This window comes from Lipotes vexillifer, unplaced genomic scaffold, assembly GCF_000442215.2.
Source record: "Lipotes vexillifer unplaced genomic scaffold, Lipotes_vexillifer_v1.1 scaffold496, whole genome shotgun sequence".
NCBI classification, from domain to species: Eukaryota; Metazoa; Chordata; class Mammalia; order Artiodactyla; family Lipotidae; genus Lipotes; species Lipotes vexillifer.
This window is the reverse complement of record NW_006786690.1, coordinates 4,147,557-4,164,118: the sequence shown is the minus strand read 5'-3', so window position 1 is coordinate 4,164,118 and position 16,562 is coordinate 4,147,557. Positions and strand designations below refer to the sequence as shown.

General features: G+C 42.5%; 1 protein-coding gene across 1 annotated transcript in view; it reads right to left on the bottom strand.

Annotated features, from left to right (window-relative positions):
• Positions 1–634: 634 nt before the first annotated feature.
• The window catches only part of LUZP1 (leucine zipper protein 1), a 78,245-nt gene continuing 62,317 nt past the window's right edge, over positions 635–16,562 (bottom strand). The window contains exons 3-4 of the mRNA XM_007459192.1: positions 2,725–5,903; positions 635–790 (exon numbers count right to left, since the gene is read on the bottom strand). Of these exons, the coding sequence (XP_007459254.1) occupies positions 635–790; positions 2,725–5,784 (3,216 nt within the window). The 5' untranslated portion in view covers positions 5,785–5,903. The remainder of the gene's footprint in view (positions 791–2,724; positions 5,904–16,562) is intronic.

Genomic DNA, 16,562 nt, shown 5'->3' with positions numbered 1-16,562 from the left:
GGGGCAGGGGGGTAGTGATGTCATTCTAGTAGGTGGGTACCCGTGTGCTCTGCCCCCAGGAATCAATGGTCAGCCCGGGGGCCAAGTCAGAGAAACTTCAACCTTAAGGGTAGTTCCATAAACCCCTGTAAAAGTCTGAGGAGCTCCACAGGGGAAGAAATGGAACCCCCTAGATGGAGCTGATGGCTGGTGGGTGCATAGGCCCCTGGGGCAAATGAGGAGTGAGCTGAATGCAGTGAGGAGACTAAGAAATCAGAACGTTAACCACAGAAGGGGTTGCCCTATGACACAGAACCCACCAAGGAGCAGAGAAGAGATTTGGCTGCTGTTGTGTGGTGGGGATACAAGGGGTTTCTATGTCTTTCCTCATTTGGGGGCCAGAGTGGCCCATCCTACCTGGGGGACAGGGACAAGGAGAGAAGACTCATGCATCAGGGAAGGCTGGCCCTGGGTGACCATGTCCAGCTTGTAGTTTCTGATTCCCTCTGGCCAACTGGCAAAAAAGGAGCCACAGCCTGGCTCTCTGCCAGTCTCCCAGCCAAGGCCTGGTTTCTAGCCTGGCTCCTTCACAGGGCAGGAAGGCGCAAGAGCTGAGAAGCAGGAGCAGAGGAGACGGCAGACCTCACCAGCTGGCTCAGTTTTCCTCAGCACAGGGCCTGTTTGGCCGTAACCGTTCCTCAGCCCGGGGTCGCCCAGGCTCGGGCAACCCCGGCTTTGCAGACAGTTCAGACCTTTCGAGGGAGTTGTGCAGTCGCCTGTAGACACTGAGTGTGCAGTCGTCACCTTCCTCCTGTGCCAACAGATGACAAAAGTCAGCTGCAGAGAACAATACAGTGAATAATAAGACACCCTCACTCCCCACCCCAGTGGCCCTCTCTAACAGAGGGAGATGTGGTGCAGACCGACCACAGCAGAACTGCAAAGGACTGGCCAATATCAAAGTTCCACCTACCAACTCCAAGCTGCTGAGAGCTCCTAGGGTAGACTGGGAGGCTCACAGCTGAACAGGAGCCCTAAAAGGGGACAGGACCGGGAACAGGGCCACTGGAGTGGGACCTCCAAGTAGGGGCCAGCATTACTGGAGTGTTGCATGTGCAGGCTGCAGGCCTCTCAGGGTCAGAGCCATTTGCTCGCTGGAGAGGCAGGGAAGTATGAAAAGGAAGCTGGACAGCTCTTATCCTACTTCCCACCTACAGACTACCAAAAAGCTCACGTATACCTTTCCTATCATATCTCGTCTCATATGTGCCCCTCGCCCTATATTTCTCAGACATCCACAGTTTTGGCTTCAACTTTCTCTGCACTCCTCTTCTACCAGAATTCTGCCTTTTTAATGTTCTTGTTGCTCCTCCCCAGCTAATGCAGATCAAAGACTATAAGTATGAGTGAGAAAGTCTGGTTGGCAAGGTAAAAAAGAGCATTGGATTTAGAGACAAGAATCTTGGATTCAAATCTTAGCTCTTCCAGTAATTCACCTGGGTGGCCTTGGTGAAGAGACCCTTTGTGTTGCTGACCCTCAGTTTCTACATCTAAAACATCTACATCCCCACACACATACCAGGGCTGTTGGAGAGACTGAATAAGATAGCGGGTGGGGAAGTGCTTTAAAGTACCCTGTAAAGGCTCAGGGCTTTTCAACTTAACACACAGTCACCACCTGCCTTTTAAAAGAAAGGAACAGGGACTTCCCTGGTAGTCCAGTGGTTAAGAATCCGCCTTCCAATGCAGGGGGCGCAGGTTCAATCCCTGGTTGGGGAACTAAGATCCCACATGCCACGGGGCAGCTAAGCCTGCATGCTCTAGAGCCCGCGCGCCTCAACTAGAGAGAAGCCCACACACCGCAACGAAAGATCCCATGTGCCGCAACTAAGACCCGACGCGGCCAAAAATAAATATTTAAACAGATAATAAAAGAAGGGAACGATCTCTAGGTCAAAAATATCTTTCTTCATCACAGGACTCACATCTAAGAGACACTCCTGGGGGCTTCCCCTTCATATGTTGTTCTGGCACTCTGACCCTCATATAAGGAGAGATTCTAGATTTGTCTATCCAGTAACAAACCACACTGAACCAGCCCTGCCCTCAGACTGATGACATAATGGGCTAGATAGGTGTCTGGGACAAAAAGTGGTGCTCGGGCATAAAGCTTATCCAAGTAGGCCCAGTGTAAGCCCCAGCTGTCCTCAGCCCCTACATGCCAGCAGCTGGCAAAGATCTGTCTAAACTGAGGCAGCCAAGAACTCATTTCCTTGGCTCCATCTCTGCTCTACAGAAAGCCACTGTGCTTCCTCCTTTTACCCAGAACCTCCCAACAGCTGCAGCTGATTCTTGTGCTTCTAGGTACTGCTCTGTGGGGCTATAAGGGGAGCTCCTTTGGCGACCCTGGCAAACCAAGAGAACAGAGGCCACATCTCTCTCCTTTTTTGTAGCCTTCATATGTGAAGGCAAAATGAAGGAGACAAATTGGGGAAAAGATTTTGGAAATTCATGCTGCTCTCCGCCAAATACCTTCTTCAAGGCACTTCATTCTTCTTTAAGGCCAAATCCACATTATTTTCAACAGTTCTCTGACCTACCCAGTTCTATTCAGTGTTTCTCAGCCCCACAGTCTCCATAATCCTGAGTCACACAGGCCAGGGCAGAGGGGAGCAAAAAAGAAAGTAAAGGAGAAAAGGGGAAAGTGGAAGGAGAACAGGAGAGAGGGAAAGAAGTGGGACTTACCATGCCTGCCAAGTGGTTCCAGGCTTCAGCCGTGACGGCATCTCCTACCCGATTCCGACGAGTGAGCACCTCTGACACGGTGAGGCTGCTTTGGGTCCTTCTGGAGGAGAGCTCGGGGGCATCCCCTGAGTTGCCTACCCTTCGGGTGCCCTGCTCCAAAAGGTATGAGCTGGGCCCTTCAAGGTCTGAATAGTCTGTGGAAGATCTCTGGATGTAGGTGTTGGTAGATTCCACATTTTTACCTATTCGAGTTGGGGGGTCTTCTAAAGAGTTCAAGTCTCGCCTACTCTTCCAGGCGTTTCTCACAGTAACGTGTCTGGCATCTGAAGAGCCCACTTCTAAAGGGCCACTATGGCTTTTCCATCTGATTGTCTCCGCTGTGGGTGCATGGCTGTTCCTCTCCACAGGATCTGATGGCTTGATTATAATGCTGCTCCGAGAGACTACCGTTTCTGGCCTGTTCTTCGGGGCCCCATCTCCCATTCTTTCAGCTTCTGTGAACTGCAGGGTGATGTCATGTTTGTGAATGGAGAGCTCAAAGGGGGAGCTGACATGGTTACTAACCGACGTGAGCTCTGGTGGCCCAACCTGGATGTTGCTGGTGGACGTGTGCCTCTCCCGCAGGGCCTCGCCTAGAGCGGCTCTCGGGCTGCTGCTGTCAGAGGGGTAGATAGTTATACTGCTTGTCACTTTGTTTGGCCCTGGTTTGGAAGCAGACTTCTGTTTTGCCAATGTGGCCTCGGTTCCGGATCCTCCCATGACTTTTTTCACATCCTTATCAATGATGACAGGTTTGATGATGGCTCTAGATCGCAAGGCCTCTCTGGGGCTGAAGGGCCGCTGGCTTTTTACCCCGGCACCATTGGCCTCTGGGAGCTCCACGGCATTGGTGGAGGCTCTGACAGTTTTCCCAGATTCATTTTCTGTTCCCACATCTTTATCATTCTCAAAGAGGGAGGTTCTAAGTCCCCCTCGGGATTTGGCCTTTTCTCTAGAGTTGGGCTGTTGCTTGGGCTCTGGAGTAATGGTTGTGTTTACCAATTTGGCAGTAACAAGAGACACCATGTCCATATCGTCATCTGAGTCTGGCTTCTCTCTGCCACTGGATTTGATGACTCGACACCTCAGGGCCTCATGCTGACTACTGTCTTCCATCACAACTGCTATGGGTTGATCAACTCCTTCTTTATTTGGGGTTGAAAAGCCCTGAAGGATGTTCTCTTGGCTTCTGGAGCTATAAGGATACTTTGATAAAGGTGAAGCCTTGGAATTTGGGAAACTGGTATCAGCCTCTGGGCCGTTGGCAGCCTTTTTCCCCTTAGAGAGCCCTTCTGAGGAAGATCTTCTAGGTGTTACCAGAGCTCCCATGGCCTTAGAACTGCCAGAGTCTGCAGCCTGAGTTATTTGACTTCCATTGCCAGGCACCTGCCCCCTCTTGCCAAAGAGGGCCTCGGTGGAGGTGTCAGAAGCCTTGTCACCTCTCCCTGATATGTCATTGGGAACAGATCCATGGGTGGTATCACTAAATGTTCGTGTCGTCTTCTCTACTTTCCCCTTCAGCCCACTCTCAGCACCTGGCTTGGGAGTGCCCTTCCAAACTTTACTGTGCTCCTGAGCAGCTGGCGGGTAGCGGCTCAGCACTGACGGCTGTTCCCTGGACTTCTTCCCTTCACTCTGAGCGGAGCCAGATGCGAATCGATCTTCAGTTCTCTTTGTCTCCTGAGTCCCACTGTCTGCACCTGCCCCTGTGTTGGAAGCTTTGGCTGCCCTCCTGTTGGTAAAGCTGGGAGAGGAAACCTGCCTGTTGCTCAGAGGACAGTTTTCATTGTTGAGAACAAATTCCCTGTTTCGGTGCCTTTCCCGCTTATGCTGAGGGGACAGTTCCCGGGGTGTCTGCTTGGACACAGGTGCCTCATTCCCTTGCCCTCTAAACTTAGTCCTCTCGTGCCTGCCTTTGCTGGACAGGAAAGCATCTTCCCCTTCTACCTCCCCGTTCTCTAATTCTTTCTGTTTCTTGATTTGTAGCTTTATCTCCTCCAGCTGGCTGACTAAGAGTTTGTTTTTATTTTGTTCACTTAGGTAATTATCCTGAAGGTCATTATTTTTGGCCCTCATTTTCTTAAGCTCTTCCTCCAAAGATTCAAAATGTTTGATTTGTGTCTTAAGTTTCTCAATCTCTTGGTTAAGGTCTTTTACTTTGTTGTCTTCCTGATTTCGGTTCTTTTCATTTTCTGATTTGTTTCTTGTTTCATTCTCTACCTGCTTTAGATAGTCCAGAGTTCCCTTCCTTCTTGATTCTTTGGATGGCAGTGTGGAAGAGATACCATCCTCAATTCGTAGGTCATTCCTTTCCAGAAGGTTAGAAGCATTCCTTGTATAATCTCGGTTCATTTTTTTGTTCTGCTCCAATTTCTGAGTGAGCTCTTTTATCAGTTTCTCGTTTTCCTTCTCCTTTTCATTCAAGTATTTTCTCTCACTTACAAAGGTCAGAGTTAGTGATTTCAGCTTTTCTAACTCTGACACTAAACTCTGCTCAGTTTTGTCCAGCCGGTCCTCAGAAGATTCTAGTTCTTTCACTTTGACCCTGAGCATTTCCAGCTCAGAGGAGATTTTCTTCGTCAGGTTTCTCTCCTCATTCAGGCTCAAACACAGTTGGGTGCAGTCACTCTTACTCCTGCTAAAGGCCTCCTCTAGCTTCTCCAGTTCAGCCATTCGTTTCTGAAGCTGCTCAACCTCAGATTTCAGCTCCCGGGTGAGGTTTTCCTCCTCTTCAAGTTTCTCCTTCATCTGCTGACAGAGATCCTCTGCTCTCTTGATTTCCTCATCCTTGCCTTCGATTCTCAGCACTCGCTGACGCAGCACTTCAATCTCAGCCAACATGCTGGAGTTGCTGCCTTCTGCCTGAATCACCTTGTCCTGGAGATCCAGGAGCTCATCCTCTGCTTTCTGGAGGTTTTTTGTGGCTTCCTCCAACTCATCAAGACGGCGGCTTAGACTCTGTAACTTAAACCGCAGGTGGCGGCTGGAAGCAGTATCCTTGTAGCTTGTAAATTCAGCCATGTCTACTGCCAGCCAATGTGGGCTCCTAGAGGCACCCAATTCCACTCGAGGGGATGAGAAACGGTTACCTTTCTCTTGGCATCCACAACCTTCTTTGGCAGCTCGAGACCATTATCAGTCTACAGAAGAAAAGCAGAAAGCATGTCAGGCAGCAAATCTAAAATCTCCACTTCAGCTCCCAGTTGTAAAGAGTTCCCATATGTAATTCTTGTGCCTAGAACATGGCAGGTGTTGAAATTTGTTGAATGACTGAATTTGACTAAACCTGCAGGAAAACACTGGTTCTTTATGGCTGATGCCTAGTTTCACCCTAACGAAGAATGCCACCAATGGCAGCATGGCAAAAAGACACAGAAAAATGCCTCATTTACATGACCAACCGTTCGATATTCAGGAAGCAAAGTCCAACCCAAGACGGATAAAAATAAAATCTGCACCTAGAAGCATCATAAGGATACAGCAGAATACCACAAGATATTTTAAAAGCAGTAAGGGGTGGGGGGGAGCAAATATTCCATGAAGAAATAACAACTGAACTGGATTCTCAGCAGAAACTTTTAAGTGGACGTCAAGAAGATAAGACATGATAACAAAAAAAAAAAAAAAAGACATGATAACATCTTTAAAAGTTCTAAGAAAAAATAACTAACCTAGAAGTAAATCTCCTAGAAGTAAATACCAAGAGAAACTATGAAAGAAAGATATAATTAGTCAGAAATACTTTGAGAACAAAAGGAAAATAAAAATTTAAGTGTTTATCACTGAAAAAACTATTGATAGAGGTACTTCAGAATACAGAAACTGATCATTTAAAGAAGGCATTAGATGCAAGAAGGAAAAGAAATTAACCCAGACAAGCACTGACTGATTCAGTTAAACAATAAAAATCAATTAGGGATTGGTTTTATCCTGCTCCTTCTCCCCAAAGTGGAACTGAAACACTAAACAATAATAACATGTAAATCATAAAGAGAGAAATCAGAATTCAAGTGTTCTTAGAATGTTATATTCTTTGCGAAGAGGATAGTGTTGTTATAACTGACTTTAGACCTTGTTAAGAATAGATATTAATCATATATCTGATAAGGCATTAATAAGCAGAACATATAAAGAACTTCTACAACTTAACAGCGAAAAAGAACCTGATTTAAAAATGGGAAAAGGACTTGAATAGACATTTCTCCAAAGATGATATCCAAGGACGACTACTTTCAAAAAACAAAACGTGTACAGATGTGGAGAACCGGAACCCTTGTACACTGTTGGTGGGAAAATAGCTACTATGGAAAAACATGATGGTGGTTCCTCAAAAAATTAAAAACTAATTATCATATGATCCAGCAATTCCACTTCTGAATATATATCCAAAAAATGAAAGAATGATCTCAGAGGGATGTTTGCACACCTGTTTTTTTTAATTTTTCTTTTGGCCACACCGTGCAGCTTGTGGGATCTTACTTCCCCAACCAGGGATCAAACCCAGGCCCCCTGCAGTGGAAGCGCACAGTCCTAACCACTGGACCGCCAGGGAAGTCCCCATACCTATGTTCATAGCAGCATTTTCACAAGAGCCAAATGGTGGAAGCGACCTAAATGTCCATCAGTGGATGAATGGATACACAAAGTGTGGTTTATACATACAATGAAATGTTATTCAATCTTAAAAAGGAAGGAAATTCTGACGCTTCAACATGGATGCACCTTGAGGACGTACTAAGTGAAATAATCCAGTCACAAAAGACAAATACTATATGATTTCACTTATATGAGGTACCTGGAATAGTCAAATTCATAGAAACAAAGTAGAATGGTGATGGCCAGAGGCTGAGGGAAAGAGGAAATAGGGACTTGTTGTTCAATGGGTATAGAACCATTTTTATCTTTCAGTTCTGCAAGATAAAAAATGTTCCAGAGATTGGTTGGACAACAGTGTATATATATACTTAACACTACTAAAAAAGTGTACATTTAAAAATGGTTAAGATGCAACATTTTATGTTATGCATTTTTTGCCAAAATAAAAAATAATTTTTAAAAACGTTAAGGCACAAAAGAAGTAAAATACGTAGAGATGGTAGGGTATACTTTCTGGTCCAGCATGTAAGGAGCTTCTAAAGTCATCACTTCTTCCTAACAAGTAAAAAGCTGAACAAACAAAATCAACAACTCTTCTTAGATCCATCAGAGAACTGAGGTTACAGAGAAAACTGCTTCCCCCAAAGTTAAACAGACAAGTGGACACAGAGAACACAATTTACCAGAGCAGAAATGCAGGAGTAGAAACCTCCACGGAAACTAATACCAGGTTAGGAAAACCTAAACTGCAACTGACAAACTTCTCGAGGCTCAGGGTGGACAACTTTGGGAGTCAAAAACAACAGGGGGTGTCTCAGTCTTAGGTGGGGGATGCACCACATTTTGTGGGCTTTACCTCCAGGAGCTGTACCAGGTTCCCACAGTGAAGATGGGAAAAAATCCCCTCATGCTTCCAGCTGGAGGAGGGTAAATTAACCACTTTGAAACCAGGGTCTAACCTATTAGAGTCTTATCCGAGCCTAACTAACCTGGGGGAAGGAAAATACCCAACTCCAGCTACCTCTAACTTTCTACATGGTGGAAGGAATATGCCCAACTCCAGCCATCCTCTACCACCTAGGGGATGGGGTAGGGAGAGGGGTGGCACGTAGGACCCGACATTGAGAAGCACTTGTGAAATTCATAGCCCAGGGGCCCAGGCTTACTAAAAAACTGAGACCTAATCATGGGACAACAGGATACTTCCCCTTCCCCAACACTGTTCCACAACATCACTAAAGGCCTACTTGCCTAAGTTATTTTTACCCAGGACATCATGTCCAGCTTTCAACAAAAAATTACAAGGCATACTAAAAGACAAAAACACAGTTTAAAGAAACAGAGCAAGCATCAGAACCTGACTCGGATATGGAAGAGCTGTTAGAATTCAGACAGAAATTCAAAATGACTATGATTAATATGCTAAAGACTCTAATGGAAAAATTAGACAACATGCAAGATCATATGGGTAATGTAAGAAAAGAAATAGAAATTACAGAAAAGAATCAAAAAGAAACGTTAGAGATCAAAAACACCAACAGAAATGAAAAATGCCTTTGTCTCATTAGTAAACTAGACACAGCTGGTAGAGAATCCCTGAGCTTGAGGATTTGTCAGTAGAAACTTCTAAACCTGAAAAGCAAAGAGAACGAATGACTGCAAAAAAAATGGAACAGAATATCCAAGAAGTGTGGGATAACTACAAGAAGTGTAACACATGCGTAACGGGAATACCAGAAGAAGAAAGGAAGAGAAGAAAAATTTGAAGCAATAATGACAGAATTTCCCCCAAATTAATGTCAGCACCAAACCACAGATTCAGGAAGCTCAGAACACCAAGCAGGATAAATGCTAAAATCAAAAACAAAAACACCAAGGCATATCATACTCACACTACAGAAAATCAAAGATAAAGGAAAAATCCTGAAAGAACCCAGAGGAATAAACACCTTACCTACAGAGGAACAAAGATAATTAACATCTGACTTCTCAGAAATCATGCAAGTGACAAGACAGTAGAGTGAAATGTTTTAAATGTTGAGAGAAAAACACCACCAATGTAGACTGCTGTACCCTACAAAATTATCCTTCAAAAGTGAAGGATAGGGACTTCCCTGGTGGTCCAGTGGTAAAGAATCCACCTTCCAATGCAGGAGATGCGGGTTTGATCCCTGGTTGGGAACTAAGACCCCACACGCCACAGGGCAACTAAGCCCACGCGCCACAACTACTGAGCCCGTGTGCCTCAACTAGAGAACCTGCGTGCTGCAAACTACAGAGCCCACGCACTCTGGAGCTCACATGCCACAACTGCAGAGCCCATGCACTCCGGAGCCTGTGTGCCACAACTAGAAAGAGAAAACCCATGCACCACAACTAGAGAGAACCCACGCACCACAACAAAAGATCCCACATGCTGCAACTAAGACCCAACAGCCAAAAATAAAAAATAAATTTAAAAAAAGTCAATTCCGAAAGCGAAGGAGAAATAAAGACTTTCTAGGACAAATAAAAATTGAGGGGATCTGTTGCCAGTTGACCCACCTTACAAAAAATGTTAAAAGAAGTTCTTCAGTAAGGAAAATGATATAGGTCAAACAGAACACATTAAAAAAAGGATGAGCATTAGAGAAGGAATAAGTCCAAGTAAAATAAAATTTTTAATTGTTCCTATTCTTAATTTATCTAACAGATAATAATTTTTCAAAATAATAATAGCAATAATGCCACAACTACTGAAGCCCACACGCCTACAGCCCATGCTCCGCAATAAGAGAAGCCACTGCAGTGAGAAGCCTGCGCACCACGGTGAAGAGTAGCCCCCATTCACACGACTAGAAAAAGCCCAGGTGCAGCAATGAAGACCCAATGCAGCCAAAAATAAATAATTTTTTTTAAAAAACCCACTTTAAATTTTAATAAAGACATATATAGATTAAAAGTAAAGGGATCAAGAAAGATATACCATCTAACACTAATCAAAAGAAAGCTGGAGTAGCTACATTAATTTCAGATAGCAGATTTCAGAACAAGGAATGTTATCCAGGGGAAAGGGGGATATAACATAATGATAAAGGGGTCAATTCTCCAAGAAGACAATAGTCCTTAATGTGTATGTGCATCAAAATATGTGAGGCAAAAACTGATAGAACTGCAAGGAGAAATAGATAAATCAATTACTGTAGTTGGAGAGTTCAACACCTCTCTATGATAAATGGACAGATCCAGCAGGCAGAAAATCAATAAGGACATAGCTGAACTCAGCAACACCATCAATCAACTGGATATAATGGACATCTATAGACTATTTCATCCAATAACAAAATAAACATTCTTCTCAAGTTCACATGGAACATTCACCAAGACAGGCTACATTCTGGGTCATAAAACACACTCAAGCAAGTTTAAAAGAAACTATACAATGTCTACTCCCAGACCACAATGGAATGGAACTAGAAATCAGTACCAGAAAGATAGCTGGAATTCCAAAATATGTGGAGATTAAACAACACACTTCTTTGACATGGGTCAAAGAAGAAATCTCAAGAGAAATGTTTTAAGTATTTTGAACCAAATGAAAACGAAATACAACTTTATCAAAAGTTGTGGGGTGTAGCAAACGCAATGCTTACAGGCAAATTTATAGAACTGAATGAATATATTAGTAAAGAATGAAGATCTACAATCAATAAACTCCTATCTTAGGGCACTAGAAAAAAGAAGAACAACAAATTAAAACCAGAGTAAGCTGAAGAAAAGAAATAATAAAAATTAGAGTAGAAATCAATAAAACTGAAAACAGAAAATCAATAGAGAAAAAAAAAAAATCAGTGAAACCAAAAGCTGGTTCTTTGAAAATATCAATAAAATCAATCAGCCTCTTGCCAGGCTAACTAAGAAAAAAAAAGAGAGAAAACACAAATTACTAATAACCCAATGCAGGGGGCCCAGGTTTGATCCCTGGTCAGGGAACTAGATCCCACATGCATGCCGCAACTAAGAGTTCACACGCCACAACTAAGGAGCCCACCTGCCGCAACTAAGGAGCCCAGCTGCCACAGCTAAGACCTGGCACAACCAAATAAATAAATTTTTTTTTTTAAAAAGAAATGAAAGAGGGGCATCACTACAGATCCCATGGACCCTAAAAGGATAATAAAGGGATATTATGCATAACTCTATGCACACAAACTTGATAGCTTAGATGAAATCAATTTCTTGAAAGACACAATCTACCAAAACTCACACAAGAAGAAAAAGACAATCTTAATAGACCTGTATCTATTAAATAAATTGAATCAATATTTAATAACCTTGCAATACGGAAAGCACCAGGCCCATCATTTCACTGATGAAATTATACCAAGAAATTATACCAAGTATCTACAACCTCTTCCAAAAAGGGAAGCAAAGGGAATACTTCCTAACTTGTCCTTTGATGCCAGCATTACATTAACAACAAAAGCAAAGACATTACAAGAAAAGAAAACTACAGCCCAATATCTCTCATGAACACAGATGCAAAAATCCTTAATGAAATATTAGTAAATGAAATCCAACACTGTATAAAAATAATTATACACCACAACTAAGCGTGATTTGTCCCAGGTATGCAGGGCTGGTTCAGTATTCAAAAATCAATAAATGAAATCCACCACACTGACAGGTTAAAGAAGAAAAATCACATGATCATATTAATAGACGCAAAAAAGCACTGGACAAAATTCAATACCCATTCATAATAAAAACTCTCAGCAAACTAGGAACAGAGGGGAACTTCCTCACATCTACAAAAAACCCTACAGATAACATCATACCTAATTGTGGGAAGTCCAAAGCTTTCTCGCTAAGATCAAGAACAAGGCAAGGATGTCCCCTCCTATCACAGCTTCTCAAAATTTACTGAAGTCCACTTAGCTAACACAGTAAGACAGGAAAAGAGAAGAAAAGGTATACTGATTGGGAAAGAAGAAATAAAACTGTCTTTGTTCACAGATGATATGACTGTCTTATGTAGAAAATCTAAATGAATCAACAAAAAAACTCCTGGAACTAATAAGCAATTATAACTATAGCAAGATTGCAGGATATAAGGTTAACATACAAAAGTCAATCAATTTCCTGCATATACCAGCAATGAACTCGTGGAATTCAAAATTGAAAACACAATGCCCTTTGTATTGGCACCTCCTAAAATGAAATACACAGGTATAAATCTCACAATATGTACAAGATCTATATGAAGAAAACCACAAAACTCTGATGAAGAACTAAATAAATAAAAAGATATTCCATGTTCGTGGATTCTAACACTCAATATTATCCAAATTCAGTTCTTCCCAATTTGACCTCTAGATTCAATGCAATCTCAATCAAAATCCCAGCAAGTTATTTTGTGGATATAGCCAAATGGATTCTAAAATTTGCATGGAGAGGCAAAAGACCCAGTACAGCCAATGCTATATTGAAGGAGAACAATGGAGTTGGAGAACTGATGCTACCCAACTTCAAGACTCACTATAAAAGCTACAATATTCAAGACTGTGTGATACTGGTGAGAGAAAAGACAAATAGATTAATGGAACAGAACAGAGAGCCCAGAAATAGACCCACAGAAATATGGTCACCTGATCTTTGACAAAGAAGCAAGGGCAATACAACAGAAAGACAGTCTTTTCAACAAATGGTGCTAGAACAAATTGGACATTCACGTGCAAAACTATCAATATCGACACAGACCTTACACCCTTCACAAACACTAACTTGAAATGGGTCACAGCCCTAAATGTAATACATAAAACTATAAAACACCTAGAAGATATCATAAGGAGAATTACCTAGTGACCCTGGGTTTGGCTGTGACTTCTTAGATACAACACCAAAGGTACAATTCATGAAAGGAGTAATTGATAAAATGAACTTCATTAAAATTTAAAACTGCTCTGCAAAAGACAATGTCAAGAGAATGAGAAGACAAGCCACAGACTGAAGGGAAAAAAACTTGCAAAGGACACATCTGATAACAATAAGAAAATCTGATTTTAAAATGGGCCAAATACCTTAACAGACACTTCACTAAAGAAGATCTACAGGTGGCAAATAAGCTTATGAAAAGATGCTCCAACATCACCAGTCATCAGGGAAATGCAAATTTAAAGTTACCACTACACCAAATGCTAGTAAGGATGTGAACAACAGGAACTCTCCTTGCTAGTGAAGCCACTTTTAGAAGACAGTTTGGTGGTTTCTTAAAAAACTAAACATACTCAGCCATATGATGTAGCAATAGCAGCACAGATAAGATGCAAAATATTATATACAGAATGGATAAACAAGGTCCGACTGTATAGCACAGGGAAATATATTCAATATCCTGTAATAAACCATATATATACATAACGGAATCACTTTGCTGTACATCAGAAACTAACACAACATTGTAAATCAGCTATACTTCAATAAGACAAATTTTTAAAAATAATATTACAAAAACAACAAAAAAAGCACAGATAGTTCATCTATAAGAGGCAGGAAGGCAGAGTATATGGGTACAAGTGTTAGTGGGTAGGTAGGAAGGAAGGTGTGGTGGTAGTAGGAGTCTAATAAAGTTCTCTTCTGACTGTGTTTGCTTTTTCACTGAAGTAGAAAGCAAGATCATCATCTTAAAATGATGACAAGGGCAGGGTAGTACCCAGAGTAGTACAGGTTTCAGAAATGGTCATCTAGGTGAATGGAAAACAGAATGATTGCCCGTCAACATTAAGGGCCCACTTGAAATTCATGGTTATGATTTAAAGTGAAACCAATCAGCAAGGTTGTATTTTTATATTCAGTCTTGTTCTGCTGACCAGATGAAGGCACAGAGAGAGAGAATTGGACTGAAAACAGGGTTGGAAGTTTGCAAATGTAACAAAGCAAGAAAAGAGTGAGGAAATTATAGGTGTGCACAAGGGAGCTTCAGTAAAGAGAAACACGAACATCAAGAACATGTGAAGAACAGTGAAAATGTAATAGGACCAACGAATTGAAGGTACCAATGAGGACTGAAGGATTGTTGGAGTCAGCATACTAGGAGGAATGAGCTTGAAAGATAGGAGACGGTAATCAGAGAGGGATCTCAGGGAACTGAAATTATCAAGGAGTTGCAGTAATTGATAATGTCAAGAACTAAGGTATGAATAGGCAGAGCACAGAGGATTTTCAGGGCAGTAAAACTACTCTGTATGATACTATAATGGTGGATACGTGTCATTATACATTTGTCCAAACTCACAGGATGTACAACACCAAGAGTGAACCCGAATGCAAACTATGGACTTTGGGTGAACATGATGTGTGTGGAGGTTCATCAACTGTAACAAATGTACATGGGAGATGTTGATAATGGGGGGGGAACCTGAGGAGGGAAGTGGACAGGGGGTATATGGGAAACTGCTGTACCTTCCCCTCAATTCTGCTGTGAATCGAAAACTGCTCCAAAAAAGTAGTCTTACCTTTTGAAAGTTAAAAAACTAAAGTATGATTCTGGGAATGCCAGCTACAGAGAGGGCTGAGATCACTGGAAGAGAGAAATACTGAGAGGCAAAGGTGTTGCAAGGATTCCTGAATTGTACATTGAAAGCCCACAAATTAACAGGACTAGTGCTGCAAATTGTGACATTAAACAAGAAACTATAGTCATCGAGAAATGAGAGGCGGTGACCCTGGGGTTCAATATGACAGCAACAATAAGGGCACTGGGTGATGCAGTCTGATATTAGATTTAAACCTAGAAGAAAGGATGGAGGGAACAAGGTCTGAGCCATAAGAGAAAAACAGCCTCCATTTGAGAGAAAAATGGACTCAACAATGATCCCATGAGAAAGAAAGCTCAGGGCAAAAGAGAAACAACCTTAAGCAGGATTTGAGGAGACGCTAAATGCCACTTCTCTCCAACCCCAAGATCTCCTCCATCAATTGCACCTAAAGCATAGAGCCAGCAGGTGGAGCCCATGCTCAGCTTTTAAAAACCACCAAGGCCTCCGCGGCGTTGGAAATAACAGGGCTTGCCTCCCTCCCAGCCTCTCCATCGCCCAGCTCCCTGACTATTCCCTCTCCACCACTCGGCTTCCCTGGGTATTGTCCTTCTCTGTCTTCTCACCTGTGCCTCCTTTGGTCTCCCCTTCTCCTTTTTCCAGCTTACAGGCTTCCTCATTCTCAAAAATGGAGAGGAAAAAACCCCCTGCATCTATATATTTTTTATAAGAAAGAAACCATTTCCCTTATTCCCATCTACTTTTCCTACATACAAAAAAAACCTTGTTTTTGGCCTTTTGCCTAGTGGTACAGTAAAACAAAAAGAAATTCTTAACTACCAATTTTTTGTTTGTTTGTTTTTTTGCGGTCCGCGGGCCTCTCACTGTTGTGGCCTCTCCCGTTGCGGGAGCACAGGCTCAGGACGCGCAGGCTCAGCGGCCATGGCTCACGGGCCCAGCCGCTCCGCAGCATGTGGGATCTTCCCGGACCAAGGCACGAACCCGTGTCCTCTGCATCGGCAGGCGGACTCTCAACCACTGCGCCACCAGGGAAGCCCCTTAACTACCAATTTTATACACAGGGTGGAGGGGATGGGGGCTGAACTAAAAGTAGGAGCCATAAACCACTTTTAAATGAGTAGATACAAAAGATCTGTACTGGCATAGCAGTTATTGGAGGACAAATGATATAGGAAGCTTCTATAATACAAAGAGCTTTAAAACAGCTTATCCTCATAAGTATGCTAGACAGTCATTAAATTGTATACTTTAAAGAGACGAACTTTATGATACATAAATTTTATCTTAAGCTGTTTAAAAAAAACAGCTTACCCCAAACAGACATTCTCCTCAACAAGTCTTATTTATACTACACAAACAAATCTCTTTTTTAGAAAGGAAAATGTTAAACTTAAGTACAGGCCCCATCTATAAATGATATTTCTGAATTAGTAGAGGCCAGGAATTACACTGCTTTTTTATTCATTTGGCTTTTAGTGCCAATTTTATATGTTCTGTTCAAGACTCTGATATGAATCAACCAGGGTAGCACAAGGAATGAAAAAGCGAAACTCACTGAATATACAGCAAATACTTACTGAAATATATAGAGAAGAGAGTTATCACAGGCCACCGCTCAAAATCCTTTAAAGGGCCTTATTGCTCAGGACAAAGCCCACACTCCCTACA